Genomic DNA, 16,481 nt, shown 5'->3' with positions numbered 1-16,481 from the left:
GAAATCTTTCCTCTGTTTTGCATATTTGGTAGCAAACGCCCCAAATTAAAATATCAATTTAAATTCTAAGAGCAGACACTCTTGGAATTTGTTAAGGTCTGTAGGGACATAAGATAAATTTAAATGCAAGCATGGTAGTTTATTTTTTTTTTCCCCTTAAAGGTACAGTTTTGATGTAAATCTTTCATTTTCTCCCTGCAATTTTACTAGAGCATTCAGATATAAAAATAAATAGTTGTCATAAAAATGCATTTACTTCAAGGGTTTCCTCAGTAAACAAAGAAAACACAGGATGATTGGGTCAGGCAGATTATACCTTGATTTTGGTTCTGTCTTTTCTTACTTGGTGACTTCAGGTCACAAACTTTCTTTTGTCTGGCCATTTCCTCTAAAATCATCATGATACCAAACCTCACCTTGAACTACTCAATAATCACCTTCAAGTCATGGAGTGAACATGTGGTTCGAACCCTGGTATTGATGCCCTGTGTTGGAGATTCACTTAGGGTGCTGGGTACCCTTCTGTTGGCTTGTGCTTCCCATACCCACCAACTCTGGGGAAAGTGACCTCACTGCCAGACCAGTGTGCTGGCACCAACTTTCCCACTTGAGACAGTTTTAAGTTGAGGCTTGTTTTACTAAAACTTCCCACTGATAATCTGCAACTGGCAGATTTCAGGAGTCTACTGTCCCTGGTTGAAGATTCTTCCAGTAAGTTCTTGGGGAGGCTCTGCTTGGTCTACTGCAGCTGCTCCACTGTGTCTGATGAAAGGCAGTCTTGCTGTGACCATACTTGTCATGGGTGTCCCTCTTGATACATTGATACATGGGTGTCTTGATACATGGGTGTCTCTCTTGATAACATTGAGGCATGAGTATTCACACCTCATGAATTGGCCAGGAAATGGATCTTTGAGCAACTTCTTTGGTCTGTGGCTTCTTTTGCTGGAAAATAGTCAGCATATGATATTTTTCTAGAGGTCTTCCAGCTAGAAGACTTTGAGGGGGCCTTTGTGTCCTCACAAACAAACTGCCTCTTTTTCCTCAGGACTTTGATGAGGGCTTGGATTGCATAGGATTATTGTTGAGTGATTGTCATCAACTCCGGGAGCAGGTCACACTTTCCTAGGGGCTTACTCCCACTGGACAAGCACTTTCTAGGCCACTGTCATTAGAGGCATGGGGGTGAGGGGGACAGGGACTGATTGTCTGGGGTTATATGAGTCTGTGTCCATCACAGAGCAGGCTGATTCTAGTCACCCTGGACTTTCCTGGATGTCATCAGTTTTCAACAACGAAGAGCTTAATTATTTTCACGAAGGGCATCCATCTACAAACTAATTTGCCTTTCTCCAAAAATGGTATTTTTTTAAAGAATTTTTTTTTTTTTTTTTTTTTTTTTTTTTTTTTTTTTTTTTTTTGTGCCTGGGGTCATCATTCTTTGCTTTCATCATAATTTGGGAATTAAAAAAAATTAATACACCAATCAAATTCTTTCGGAGTAAAGAATCAGTAAATTAACAACAGTAAAATCCGTTGCAGAAAATACATCAGACACAATGACCTCATCTATATAGGACTTTGTTGATATTTGCCTTCCAGCCTAACCTCTTTTTCCATTTCTGAAGCCCCCTAGAGTACAGAGCTCTGTGTTAACAGAGGGAACATTGTTGTCAACTCTACTCTGGCCCACAGTCTCTTTTCAGCCTTCTGATCCCTTCTGTAGCTCCAGGGTCAAAGGTCCACAGCAGGCCTGGACTTAAGGGTGTTCTTTCATTACTGCATGGTAGTTGAGGATAAAGCCTATGGCTGACCACCACTTATTGTAAAATCTGGTTTACATCTATAAGTGGGATTTTTGTGCACAGAAAGTTCATTTTGCATTCCAAAAACCAAAGGAGGGCAACAGTAACTGAAGCGGACCGGTGCTGTAGCTTGGAAATGATCCCCGCATCTGTCACAAAAGTTCCCTGTTAGGGTTCACTCTGCTTTCCTGCACAAAGGAAACTTGATTTATGCACCTGAAGGACGTATCTTAGCAACGGCTGTGAAGGAAATGTACTGAGAAACTTTCTCTAGGCTTTGTCTAGAGGGAGTGCCACAGTGGAGGTTAAAGCAATTTAAAGTGTTCTCTACAGTGCAGTTTATATGTAGCTGTATTAATTTTAAGGAGAAAGAAAGGCAATTAGTCTTCCTATTTGGTAATTGATTTGTTTATTCTTAAAATACATATCCCCATGCCATGGTAGGAGTTATGAATAAATTCTTTTAAGAGAATTCTGATTTTCCGAGAAGTGTTAGGGTTCTTTTTGAAAAGTTGTTTAGAATTCTTAAAAGAAAAAGTAAGAAAAAAATTCTATTTTTCATACATTTCTGTTTGTTAAAGTTTTTGAAAAAAAATCTTTAATTTTGAAATAACTAGAAATTCACAGGAGGTGGCAAAGAAATGTACAGGAATGTCCTCTGCACCCCTCTGCCAGTCCCATAGAAAAAATCTTTGACTGTTGGTTTTCCTGTGAAATGAAGAAACAAACTTAAGGATCCAGGTAGAATTTGGGCTGCTTCAGTTCTGGCTCCAGGGTGAAACCGGAGACCAGAGCACAGCTTGGCTTCTGATTCACTTACATGGAAATGGAGAGCCACAGCAAGTGGGCGCAGCAGGGGCCTCAGACAGCACCCCAACCATCCAGCTACTCATCTGCTCCTTTCAGGGTCCTCCCCTGCTCTCATCTCAAAATTCAAGCCACTGGGTTTAGAGAGAGTGTGAGGCAAGGCTCTCCTGGGTATATAGTGCAGCTGGGCAGTCTTTCGGTTTGTCCCCTATTTTCCCCCAGGATGCTAGCCCTTGTCTTTGAAAGCAGGCAGACCTACCCACCCACCCCCTGCTTTGAAATTAAGGGTCCCCACCCACCCCCAAGAGTAATTAATTTAAGAACACAGGCAAGGAAAAATGTTTGCTTGGGGGAAGTTGGAAAGAGATGCAAAAATTTAAAGTCACATATTTTAAACTAAGCACATAAAATTCTACCAAAGATGCATAAAAATATTTGAAATTGTACTTTAATTTCATATTTGTCTGGTTAAGAAGGGAGGTGAAAAGAGAAGAAAGTGAATGTCAGTTGCAGAGGGAAACAAAGGGAAGGAGCGAGTGAGCATGGGGGGAGAGGTGTCACCCTTAGCTCAAAGGTGGAGTTTCAAGCAGGATTTTGAGTTTTAGGTAAGTTAATGTCCCACTAGAAGAGTGAGTTTCAGGGCGCCACGTATTGAAATGTTAATTAATTGGTTAACCATTCATCTGACCTCTTGGGAGCTTCACCCAGCGAGCTATCCACAACTGTGCCACTTGACCTGCCCCCTCCTCCCATGAAGCCCCAGGACCAACTTTGTTGAACTGTAGTTACTTTCACATTGCTATCCTTAGCACCCCATCCCTCTCTTGCTCCAAAGAGTGGCACTTAGATCTGCAGTAGGGAGTCCCCTGGGAAGTTGTTAGAAATGCAGAATTACAGGTTCTGCCCCAGACCTTCTGAATCAGAATCTGCACATTAGGCAGGATCCCCTGGTGATTCTCATATGCACATTAAAGTTGTAGAAGTGTGTGCTGGTCCCTGCAGCTCTTTTCTTATCCTTTTCCCTACCAGATTGCCTATGTCTTGCAGAAATAGGGCTTAATCACCTGGAGACCCTAGAGTTCCTTCAGAGTCTTCCTTCCCTTTTGTATTTTCTAGTATACCTCCTGAATAGATTCCCCAGCTGCCTTTCACCCTTTATGCCCTCCTTCTTGTCTTTTTCTGCTCCCATGCTTGTCCCCTCTAACGTTACAAAGATCAAAGGACTTGGCTGTGCAAATTGCCCCCCCCCCCCATCCCCTCACCTCCCTTGCCATTCTGCTTATACCTCAAAATACTTCTGGTCTTTGCCACCCTCTATTCTGAAGTCTCAGGTAAAGTACCATCTTCCTCATATCGAAGCTAATCCTCTACTGAGCCTTTGAAATGCTTTCCCTTTTCCCTTCTCAGAGTTCTTGCGGTCTAACTCGACTTCTTTCTCCAGGAATCTTTTCCATCATCTCAACTAAGTTGTTCCTTTTTGCATCCAAAGGTGCCCCAAGATCTTCCTTTAAGACAATCACAACACACACAGAGTCATATTACTTGTTCCTATTCTCTGGTTTGTAATCTGTTTCACCCCTTTCACAATCAGCTTTCTTATACAAGTGCTCTGGAACATTGTTTTTCAGCTTGAAGGATTTTGCTCTCCCCTCCAGGGACATTTGGCAATGTCTGGAGGCATTTTTGGTTGCTGCAACTTAAGGATATTCTGTTGACGGTCCAGTGAGTAGAGTGGAGGCACGCTATTAGATATCTTACGGTGCCTGTGATAGCCCTCCCGCCAACAAAGAATTACTGGCTGGGCTAAACAACCATCCTGTGATTTTCCCAGTGATAGCACTGAAAATCCTGTGACCCGGGAAAACTCTTAGTCCTGGGCATAACTGGGACTATTGGTTGCCAGATGGTTCCATATGGTCAAGAATGCCAAAGTTGAGAAACCCTGCTCTAGAAGGAAGACCTATTAACTTCACATTTTCTTACCCAATCCCTTTCCTATAATGTGACCTTTAACTTTATCTTTTCTATTGAGACTATTTTATTTCTTTCCTTTTTTTTTTTTTTTTTTTTTTTTTTTGGTACTCAGGATTGAACCTAGGGGTACTTCACCACTGAGCCCACATCCCCAGCCCTTTTAAATATTTTATTTAGAGACAGAGTCTCCCTGAGTTGCTAAGCACCTTGCTAAGTTGCTGAGGCTGGCTTTGAACTCATGATCCTCCTGCCTCAGCCTCCCAAGCTGCTGGGTTTACAGGCATGCACCACTGCACCTGGCTCTTCTTTCCTTCTTTTATTTATTTATTTAGTTTTTGGCAGTACTGGGGATTGAACCCAGGGTGCTCTACCACAAAGGCTACACCCTCAGCCTCTTTTTAAAAATTTATTTATGTGTTTATTTATTTATGTGGTGCTAGGGATTAAACCCAGGACCTTGCGCATGCAAGGCAAGCACTCTACCAACTGAGCTATATCCTCACCCCCAATTCTCAGCCTTTAAAAAATCTTTTTTGAGACAGGGTCTTGCTGAAGCTGACCTCAGACTTGAAATCTTCCTGCCTCAACATCCCGAGGCACTGGAATTACAGGCATGTAATGCCCTGCTCTATTGAAGCAGTTTTCTTGAGAGTCAGAGATTACCTTCTCCTTTGACCAAGCATTTGACACTTGACTTTGTGTGTGTGTGTGTGTGTGTGTGTGTGTGTGTGTGTGTGTGTGAGAGAGAGAGAGAGAGAGAGAGAGAGAGAGAGACAAACCCTCAAACATGCTAGACAAACACTGTACTGCCAAGCTATGCCCCAGCCCACCCCCCTTTTTTGAGATGGAGCATCTTATGTGTCCCAGGCTGATCTGGAACCCCTGGGCTCAGGCAGACCTTGGCTTCCCACTTTATTCATTTTGAAGCCCTTTTTTCTCATTTCTTGGTTCTTCCTTCTACCTTCATTACTGTGTCTTCTCTCTTTTGTGTGTTCCTATTTATACTGTCTCTTGAATGCATACAGTTTTTAGCAATATGTTCCTTGTCTCTCTTCTTTATTAGTCTACCCCTTAACTTTAGATTTCATTTCTATTGGTTGATTTTCAAATCTCTTTGCTGAGTCCTAGTCCATTTCTAATTTACTGACATTCGTGTCTGTCCAGTAGAATCTTAAAGGTAACCCAAGTAATGGCAGGTTAAGAACATTTAATGTGTTGGCTCAGAGGAAAGACAGTATGGCCTGGCTTACATTTCCAGTCATATTTTCTACTTTGGTCCTATGCAGTTCTTAAACTCTATCCAACCAGGATAATTGCCACATCCCCGGTCCCCCCACCTTTTTTTTTTTCTAATATTTTTGAGACAGGGTCTCATTAAGTTGCTTAGAGTCTTGCTAAGTTGCTGAGGCTGGCCTCAAACTTCCAATCTTTCTGCCTCAGCCTCCCAAGTCACTAGGGTTACAGGCTTGCACCACCATGCCCAGCAGGATAATCATGTCTTATGTGCCTTGTGCTTTCTTCTTTCCATAGTTTTTCTCCATGTCTTCTTGCTAATGCGAAAATACTTCTGCCCTTTCCTGTTTCAATTAGCTAGGAGTGGTGGTGCACACCTGTAATTCCAGCAACCCGGAGAGCTGAGGCAGGAGAACCTCAAGTTTGAAGCCAGTCTTGGCAATTTAGCAACTTAGAGAGACCCTGTCTCAAAGTGAAAAAAAAAAAGGGGGGGGTGGATTGGAATGTACCTCAATAGTAAAGCACCCCTGGGTTCCATCCCCAGTACCAAAACAAAACCAAAACAAGACCAAAAACAGAAATATCTTCCTGATCACCCCCATTAGGAAGATGTGGAATGGTGAAAACACCAAATTAGGAGTCAGAAGACCTCTGTCACTTGCTTTTAGACTTTTTAAATTTATTTTAATTTTTTTTTTTGGTACTGGTTCTGGGGATTGAACCCAGTAGTGCTTTACCACTGAGCGTCATCCCTAGCCCTTTCTATTTTTTGAGACATAGTCTTGCTAAGTTGCTTAAGACCCCTCTAAATTACTGAGGCTGGCCTTCAACTCGAGATCCTCCTGCCTCAGCCTCCAGACTCACTGGGATTACAGGTGAGCACCACTGTGCCCAGGAAGTTTTTTGTTTTGATTTGTTTTATGGTGCTAGGGATGGAACCTAGGGCCTTGCACATGCTAGGCATATGCTCTACCACTGAGTCACACCCAAGCCTGTGAAATATTCCTTGAAAGATGTGAACTTCTACATAAGCCTGTCTGACTTCCTGAATTCTGATAACACCTTTAACCTTCCTGTGGCAACTTACTATTTCTTGTTTGTAAATTAGTGACAAGACACGATGAACTTTTGAAAGTACAGACCATAATGTAAATCTTTTTCTTCCATAGGTCTGTGATTGTACATGATAGATTATATGATCCTTAGGAAAGACTGGTGAAAGAATAATGATTCAGTGACTTTTTATAACTGTTCTTGGTTCACTAAGTCCAAACACTTTTTACTGTGTCATATTTATCACCTACCCTCCTCTCTTTGATCTCCAATTTAGGTGATGTCTTTCCAGTGCAAATGAATCCAATAGCTCAATCTCAGTTTGTACCCTTGGCTGAAGTTCTTTGCTGTGTTATATCTGACATGAATGCAGCACAGATTGTAGTAACACAGGAATCACTTTTGGAACACTTGATGAAACATCACCCAGGTAGAGTGATAAACTTTTCTGTATTTGCAGTTCATGGCATGTTTCAGTTTCTATTTATAACTAATCTTAAACACATAAGTAAATTAGGAGAGATCCTTTTTTTCTTCTTCTTGAGAATCTTATATTAGAACTCTGCTAGAAAAAGTCCGGCATCAACAAATGATAAGGGTATTTCTCTTACTTTCTAGATGTATTTTTCTTTCTTTCTTTCTTTTTTTTTTTGTGGTGCTGGGGATTGAACCCAGGGCCTTGTGCTTGCAAGGCAAGCACTCTACCAACTGAGCTATCTCCCCAGCCTTTTTTTTTCAAAAGTAGATGTTTATGACAATAAATTAAACTCTGTAGAAAGGAGTCAACAAAAAAAAAATTAAAAAAAAAAAAAAAAAAAAAAAAAAGAAAGGAGTCAACAGAAAAGTTCATCTCCCCCACCTTCCATTTTTCTTTTTTTTTTTTTGCGGTACTGGGGATCGAACTCAGGGCCTTGTGCTTGCAAGGCAAGCACTCTACCAGCTGAGCTATCTCCTCAGCCCCCACCTTCCTTCCATTTTTCAATTCTCATTTCCTAGAGATGACAACTGCTATTGTTTATAGCTTTTACGTATGCTTTCATAAATTGCATTTAAATAAATATATACAACATTTTATAATATAAATGAGATTATTCTATACATTCTCCTTTGTATGTTTAATTTTTTTTTCCTTTGAAATCATGAAGCTAGGGCCTGGTAGCACCCGTCTGTAATCCCAGCCATTTGGGAGGCTGGGGCAGGAGGATTACAAGTTCAAGACCAACCTCAGCAATTTAGTGAGACCCTGTCCCAAAATAAAAAATAGCTCAGTGGTGGGGCTGCAGTTGTGGCCAGTGGTAGAGCACTTGCATCTAGAAAGTTCAGGGGCTGGGATTATAGCTCAGTGGTGGGCGCTTACCTGGCATGTATGAGGCACTGGGTTCAATCCTCAGCACCACATAAAAATACATAAATAAAAGAAAGACATTGTGTCCATCTACACTAAAAAAAAAAAAAAATTGAAAAAAAAAAAAATAGCGCAGTGGTAAAGTGACCCTTAGGTTCAATCCCCAGTAGTGCAAAAAAAAGAGAGAGAAAAGTTGAAGTCATAAGACTGCGATTTTTAAAAATTCCCATGTTTACTCATCAAGAATCTTTCTTCAAAGATTAATTTTTTAAGGTGCTTAGTTTGAATCCTGGGCCTCATTTATTGAAGGCAGTCACTCTACCGCTGAACCACATCCCCAGCCCTCAAAACGTTTAAAATTAGAATGGATTTGTATTTTGAGTAAACTCAGATTTTTTCTCTATTTAATCATTAACCTAGCCATATGTCTTTCTGGGGACCAAAGTATATTGATGCTGTTCAGTTAAACTATGAATGTCATTTTTGCTTCTTTGGCATTTTAATTGCATATATTAATGGTGCTAATGATTAGCCTTGAGTTCATCAAGCAAATATCTTTTTTTCTTTTTTGGGTACTGTGGATTGAAACCAAAGGTACTTTACCAATGAGCCACATCCCCAGCCCTTTTTATTTTTGAGTCTGGGTCTCACTAAGTTTCTTAAGGCCTTGCTTAGCTGCAGAGGCTGGCCTTGAGCTTGTGATCCTCCTGCCTCAGCCTCTGGAGCTGGTGGGATTACAGGCAGGCCCCACCATGCCTGGCTATGTGTTATCATTTCTTTTTCTTTTTCTTTTTTTTCTTTTGGTACTAGGGATTGAACCCAGAGGTGCTTAACCACTGAGTCACGTCCCCAGCCCTTTTTTATATTTTATTTAGAGACAGAGTCTCGCTGAGTTGTTTAGGGCCTTGCTAAATGGCTGAGGCTAGCTTTGAACTCGTGATCCTCCTGCTTCAGCCTCCTGAACCATTGGGATTACAGGCATGTGCCACTGCACTGGGCTGTGTAGTCATTTCTAAGTCACTGATTTTACTCCTTAAAATGTTTCTTGTTCAAAATCTATAAAATGCTTGCTTGTTTCAGGTATTGCAATTCCATCTCAAGATATTCTCTATACCACTCTGGGAACTCTGATTAAAGAAAGGAAGATTTATCACACCGGAGAAGGATACTTCATAGTTACTCCTCAGACTTACTTCATCACAAATACGGCTCAGGAAAATAAGAGAGTCCTCCTATCAGATGAAAGTCACCTGGTGCCTGCCTCTGTAACCTATCTGGTGAGCATGGAGAACTGTGCAGAGTACACCAAAGAGAATGCTGTCCCCATTACCCATTGTCGGTCTTGCCAGTGTTTCCCTGACATACGCGCTCAGGGTGTTGAGGAACCACCAACGGCTGCAGACATGAGTAGAAAAGGCCAGAAAGGTCTTGGGGAATCCACGCCTTTGGTTCAGAATCAGACAATTTCACTATCTGAAGAGAATCATATCTGTGAGAGCCCTAAACCTTTACCATGCACAAAAGACAAAGAAAAAGGCAAGAAATTTGGTTTTAGTGTCCTGTGGCGCAGCATATCTAGAAAGGAAAAGCCCAAAACAGAGCATAGCAGTTTCTCTGCCCAGTTCCCACCTGAAGAATGGCCTGTTCGAGATGAAGATAACTTGGACAATATTCCACGAGATGTAGAACATGAAATAATCAGGAGAATTAACCCCATTCTGACTGTTGACAATTTAATCAAACATACAGTCCTAATGCAAAAATGTGAAGAACAGAAAAAATATAATAGCCAGGGCACTTCCACTGACATGCTGACAGCCAGGCTTAAGTATCCTTCCAAAGAGGGAGTAAAGAAAAGGCACAGTCGGTCCATCAAGAAGACTCGCAGGCGGGGCCATTCCCATAGGCATAGACACAAAGTCCGGAGTTGGGGGAGTGATCTTCAGCCAGGAAGTGTTAGATTGGAGAGGTACCCCAAGCTCCCTGCTACCCAGCCTGGCCCCAGAATTAAAAGCCCCAATGAAGTGGAAGTTCAGAAACCACTTGTTGAGAATCCAACAGTGCTAGATTCCCACTTGATTTACAAAAAGCGAATCAGTAATCCTTTCCAGGGCTTGTCTCTCAGAAGAAGCCCAATAACCAAAGGGTACAACATCCAAAAGATCAATGATCTGAAACCCAATCAGATTGGGCCAAAGGAACAGCCTTTCCAAAAGTCAAAGCCTTATGAACCATGTCACGATAAACCAAAAGCAGAATCCATTTATGTGACAAATTCTACTGTCCAACCTGTCAGTGATGACTTCAGAGCTGACCTCCTAAATTTCCCTCAATGTAGTGTTTTGCAAAATGACCATCAATGCTGTTCCTTTAGGGAAAGCATGTTGAGATATGATATGCATGGTGGTGAAAATAAGGTGATCTCTGAAGTCTTGAGGAAAAGTCATTCTCACTTTGACAAGTCATGGGAGACCAAAGAAACATGGCATATCCTGCCATCACGAGGTTCCTCCTCAGTAGACCCAACATCCTCTGCTAGTAGATTAGTTGATAAAACAATACACCAGTTTCAAAACCTTGGTCTCTTGGATTACCCAGCTGGTGCAAGCTATTTGAGACAATCTGAGAGACAAGACAGAGATTCAGAAGATCTAATGAAAAAGGCATTTGTCCAGGAGGCAGAGACTGCAAGTCTAGAAAATGAAGGGCTTTCTGAGGATGACCAGGCCTTATATCAGGATGAAGTGGAGGATGATAATGGGGCCTGCAGTTCATTATATCTAGAGGAGGATGACTTTTCTGAAAATGATGGCTTGTGTCAAATGCTGCCTCGCCATACTCAGTATTCCTTTTTAGATAGAAGCAAGTGGAATCATTTGGAAAGACCACAAGTGACTGAGAGATCACTGACTGAGCATAACAGCAAAATGGATAGGTTTGAGCTTCAGTCACTTACAAGAAATGAATGTTACAAGCCTACTGGGTTGCTTATAAACCCTGATGAAAGACAAAACCAGAATCTCCCTCCTGAAATCTGTACCCAGTTTGATTTCAATGATGAAGAACCCAGTGTTACTAAATGTGAACAGGCTTCAGCACCTGCTGATGGAAGTTTATTTGATTACTATAGTGCAAGGAAACCCAATTCTGAGGCTGAAATCCTGCAAGACTCTGTTGGTGACACAGAAAAGAAATCAGTGAGTCAGTGTCCTCAGAATCAGGAAATGGGAAAACTTTTCACTCAGAAGTTAGAACTTTTCAATGCTTCATGCATGCCAGTATTGGCTCAGAATATCCAGCATGAACAGAGTCTCTTAGAAGGAACAGAAAACCAAAGCATGGCAGGAGACAGTGGAATAGATTCTCCACGGTAAGTGCATATAAAAGTGATTAGCTACTATCACAGGAGTTATTAAAATCAAGGGCATATTGAATTGCCTAATGAGAGACTCCTGAATAAACTATTTTATGATACAAGTCCACCAACCTTAGTGAATAAATTGTATAATGTCACAGTGAGAGCTCATATAATAGGATAGAGTTTTGTTTTTGTTTTTGTTTTTCCTTTTCGGTGCCCTCTACCACTGAGCTACACCCCCAGCCACTTAAATTTTATTTTGAGACAGGGTCTCACTAGGTTGACAAGGCTGTCCTGGAGCTTGTGATCTTTCTGTGTGAGCCTTCCAAGTCACTAGGATTACAGATGTGTACCACTGCACCTGACAGGATAAAGTCTTTTTTTTTTTTTTTTGGTGCTGGGGATTAGAACCCGGGACCTTGCGCATGTGAGGCAAGCACTCTACCAACTGAGCTATATCCTCAGGCCCTAGAGTTCATTTCTAATTTTAATTTTAAATTTTCTTTCTTTTTCTTTTCTTTTAAATTTTCTTTCTTTTAAATTTTAAATTTTAAATTTTCTTTCTTTTTTTTTTTTTAGTGTCGATGGACCTTTATTTATATGTGGTGTTGAGGATTGAACCCAGTGCCTCACACATGCTAGGCAAGAGCTCTTCCACTGAGCCACAACCCCAGCCCTAGAGTTCATTTTTAATGTGAACCAAATTGTACTGGTCCATTACTAATTAAACCTCTAAATATAAGTAATTTTTTTGTTGGTACATTATAATTTTACATAATAGTGAGATTTGTTGTTACATATTTGTACATACACACAATGTAACAACAATTTGGTCAATTTCCTTCTATATGTAAAATATATATGTATATATTTAATTTATGTATCTATTTTTTGGTACTGGAGATTAATCCGGCAGCACTGGGCTATGTCCCCAGTCCTTTTTATTTATTTACTTATTTTTAAGACAGAATCTCCCTAAGTTGCTAGATCTTCCTGTTGCTGAGGTTGACCTCAAACTTGGGATCCTCAGCTTTGCAAGTACCCAGGATTACAGTTGTGTGCCACTGCACCTGCTGAAGGTACATTTTTTAGATATATCTGACATTTTTGTTTTGTTTTATGTTATTGGGTATTGAACCCAGAGGGGCTCTACTGCTAAGCCCTTTTTATTTTTCATTTTGAGATAGGTTCTTGCTAAATTGCTGAGGCTGACCTTGAACTTGTGATCCTCCTGTCTCAGCCTCTCAAGTAGTTGGGATTACAGGTATGCACCACTGAATCCAGTTGTATCTTTTTTTTTTTTTTTTTAGTTGTAGATGCACACAATATGATTATTTATTTTCATGTGGTACTGAGAATTAAACCCAGTGCCTCACATTTGCTAGGCAAGTGTTGAGCTCAACCCCAGCCCCCAGCTGTATGTTAAAATTTCTAGATGGAGAGGAGCAATGCATGAAAGGGGGAATGTGAAAAGCAGAAACAACAGTGGGACCTGGGAGTGTGGCTCAGTGGTAGAGGGAGTGTTTAGTCTGCAAAGAGGCCCTGAATTTGATTCCCAACACCAAAAAACAAAATTAAACAAAAACAAAAATGGTACTATGACATGCCTGAAGCAAGGCATATGTGTTAGATAAGGAACATAACTTATAGATCCTGGGAAAACAACATTGTCGATATGAAAAATGTGATGATTGATTTTTCCCTTTTACGATGTCCCAAAAATAATAAATGGCACAGGAAGCTAGAGATATTGGCCACTTTAGATATACAGAAGAGTTTTTCAGGGAACTTATTGTTTCTGACTAGCATATACTTGATATTGGATTGATGTAGGATCTGAGAATAGATGTTCAGAAAATGTGAACTTCTTTGAAAGCAGTACAACTGAGGCACTACTGTGAAGCCTTTAAAGTGTAAAGAGAATACTAGGTTTTTAAAGGTTAACTTATTTGGTAAGTGTACTTCCATGTTAAAGTACTGTTTCAACATAACAAATGAAAAAAAAAATGCCTTGACTCCAGGTTCCCTTTGAATGAAATAAAATTATCTTATTTTTAATACATTTAGGACACAGAGCCTGGCATCTAATAATTCAGTCATTCTGGATGGACTGAAAAGAAGACAGAATTGTCTACAGAACTTTGAAGGCACAAAGAGAAGTCAAGCACTCACATCCAGTTCCTTATTACAACTAACTCCAGTCATAAATGTTTAATTTTCTTTTGGAGAAAAGTTTTTTTGTAAAAATGTACAGAAGCATTTTACAGAATCAATCGAATATGTAAAATTCCTCTAAAACAAGTATATATGCTATTAACCTCATTACATATTTTCTTCTAATTTTTCTAATTTTCTATTTTTCTCCTTTTTTGATATTTTAAAGCAGATTTTAACAGATTAGGAATTTATTGGGAATATTTAGGTTGCAATAAAAAAACATGGAATCATTAATCCTTTTCCCATTAAATGTCATTAATTTTCATTCATTGGTTTCTCAAATACACAGGATGCTAATTTACTATCCAGTAGTATTTTTTCTTTTTTCTTTTCAGTATTGGGGATTGTACACAGAGGATGCTCTATCACTGTGTTACATTCTCAGCCCTTTTAGTTTTCATTCTGAGACAGGGTTCTCACTAAGGTGACTGGCCTTGAACTTTGGATCCTCCTGCCTCAGCCTTCTGAGTAGCTGGCATCATAGGAGTACACTTCCATGCCTAGCTAGAGGGTGTTTTCTCTAAAAGGTTTCTAAAAATTGCCAATTCCTTAAAACTTAAAGGTGATTCAATAATTTTCAGAATTCTTCTTTCTGATTCTCACAATCCAGAAGGTCCAAGTATAAAGCTCAGCACTGTTGGGAGCTGCATGCAGCTTCTGTGGAAGTACAGAAGAGGGAGGTCAAACTTACTGCTCTGTTTAGCATCAGACCACTCCCTCCTGACTGTTGGTTTTCAGTGAGCCCTGAAACATATCATGGCATTCTAAGATTAACCATGGTCACAAGGACCTGCCCAAAGTACCTGCACAAATTACTAATAGGAGTAACCTAGCATCAGAACTTGTGGGGGAGGTATAGGCCATACTACAGATTTAACCCTGGGGAGCACTCTACTGAGTTACATCTGCAGCCTCCCCACCCATTATTGTTGTTGTTTTTGGTACTGGGGAGTGAACCCAGCTTTACCATCCCGTCTTTTTTTATTTGGAGACAAGTTATTGCTAAATTGCTGAGGCTGGCTTTGAATTTGTAATCCTCCTGTCTCAAGTAGAATTATAGGCATCCACTACCTCACCCCACTGTGTTAGGGAGACTTACAACAAGGAATCAGTACCAGTGAATGGAAGTTAGAAAGAATTCTACTTAGTATGAAGAACTTAACTATTAGATAAAACTCTCTAAAGATGAAGTAGGTAGCTTTGTAAAATAATGAATTTTCTATTACTTAGGGTATTCAGCCAGAGAGGCTTGGTGATCTCTTTGCTGCTATGCTGCAGAGGGCTTTCACTATTTAGCTTAATATAATGGCTAACCTAGGTGATTGTGAAGAGTCTTTCATATCTAAGGTTTTATGCTTATGAAATCTGGTCAGGATCTTAAGAAATATTGAACTCATATAAAATTCCTGAGTATTCCAGTTCTCCATTTCTGCATCTACCTCTGCCAATTCTTGGGGGAAAAAAGGTTTTATCTTTGAGTTTTGGACTGAGACAAGTATCTTACAGAATGAGGAATCCAAAAGGAATCCTTTTGTGACTCTCACTAGGAATTGATACTCATTCAATTCTGCCACCGGATGTATTATGACACTCTAATTAGATATATTAAGTGAAGCTGATTGTGAAAGCAATAAAGTTCCCTTCTCCTACAATATTCAGAATCTCAAATATTAAACATAGGAACATGTCCTATTAAGTTGTTTTGGAGATTAATCTTTAAATTAGGTAATTTTTTCTTAATAGTGTGTGTGTGTGTATATGTGTGTGTGTGTGTGTATGTGTCTAAACGTTTAGTTATTCATTTTTAATCCAGTTGCAGTCTATTTTCTAATGAGAAAACTGGTCTGTGGAGGCAGCTTGATTATTTGAGCTTAGGAGTAAGACTCAAATTTGAATCCCAATTCCAGTTTTTAGTAGATACATGATGAAGCAAGTTACCAACTTTCTCTGATTCAGTTTTTTTTTCATCTATAACAGGGAGATTAGGGTGATTATGAGGTTTGGGGATAATCTATCAAAAGTTTCTGATGTAGGAGGTGTCCAATATTTGTGTGTGGTTGTGTGTATGTGTGTGTGTGTGTATACACACTTTTTTTTTTTTTTTTTTAAAGCACACTCTGGCAAGTTTTTGGTTGTTGTTTTTTGTTGTTGGCAAGATTTTGTTTTTGGTACTGAGGATTGAACTCAGAGGTGCTTTATTACTAATCCATACCCCCAACCCTGTTTTTAGTTTTAAGAGAGGGTGTCTCTAAGTTGCTTAGGACTTTGCTGTTGCTGAGGCTGGTTTTGACCTTGTGATTCTCCTGCTTCAGCCTTGTGAGTTGCTGGGATTACAGGTGTGTATCACTGCACCTGGCTGCAAGTTTTATTATTGAAGAAAATGTTTTGCACGGTTTTCTCTTCACCAGTCTGTTCTAGCATGCTATCACCTGGATCAATGACAGCCAGTGTGCATACTCTAGTATTTTTTGCATGCTGTGTCCAATTCAATATTATTGCCACTGTAGTGATGGACACCAGTTTTGGCTAATGTAGCACAGTACTCTATTTCAGATTTCCTCAAAACTGGGCAGTCAGCAAGGATGACCCATTTTGCTTTTCACTGTCTGGTCATCTTCAGAGTCTGCTTGTACCCCAGAACACACTTTCCACTTTTTCTTTTTTTTTAACCTTTTTAGTTGTTGATGGA

The 16,481-nt window shown here is 40.1% G+C and overlaps 1 protein-coding gene across 3 annotated transcripts in view; it reads left to right on the top strand.

Annotated features, from left to right (window-relative positions):
• STOX1 (storkhead box 1) overlaps positions 1–14,647 on the top strand; it is a 55,338-nt gene extending 40,691 nt beyond the window's left edge. For 2 of the 3 annotated variants that reach the window (XM_079135766.1, XM_079135768.1), the window contains exons 2-4: positions 7,150–7,302; positions 9,298–11,587; positions 13,643–14,647. In XM_079135766.1, coding sequence (XP_078991892.1) covers positions 7,150–7,302; positions 9,298–11,587; positions 13,643–13,790 — 2,591 coding nt within the window. In that variant the 3' untranslated portion in view covers positions 13,791–14,647. Of the gene's footprint in view, positions 1–333; positions 1,362–7,149; positions 7,303–9,297; positions 11,588–13,642 lie in introns of those variants that run through there. The other variant, XM_079135767.1, reaches the window with a different exon arrangement.
• The last annotated feature ends 1,834 nt before the right edge of the window (positions 14,648–16,481 follow it).

The sequence above is a fragment of the Sciurus vulgaris genome, assembly GCF_902686455.1.
Source record: "Sciurus vulgaris genome assembly, chromosome: 4".
Classification (NCBI taxonomy): Eukaryota; Metazoa; Chordata; class Mammalia; order Rodentia; family Sciuridae; genus Sciurus; species Sciurus vulgaris.
This window is presented reverse-complemented; position numbering and strand designations above follow the sequence as displayed.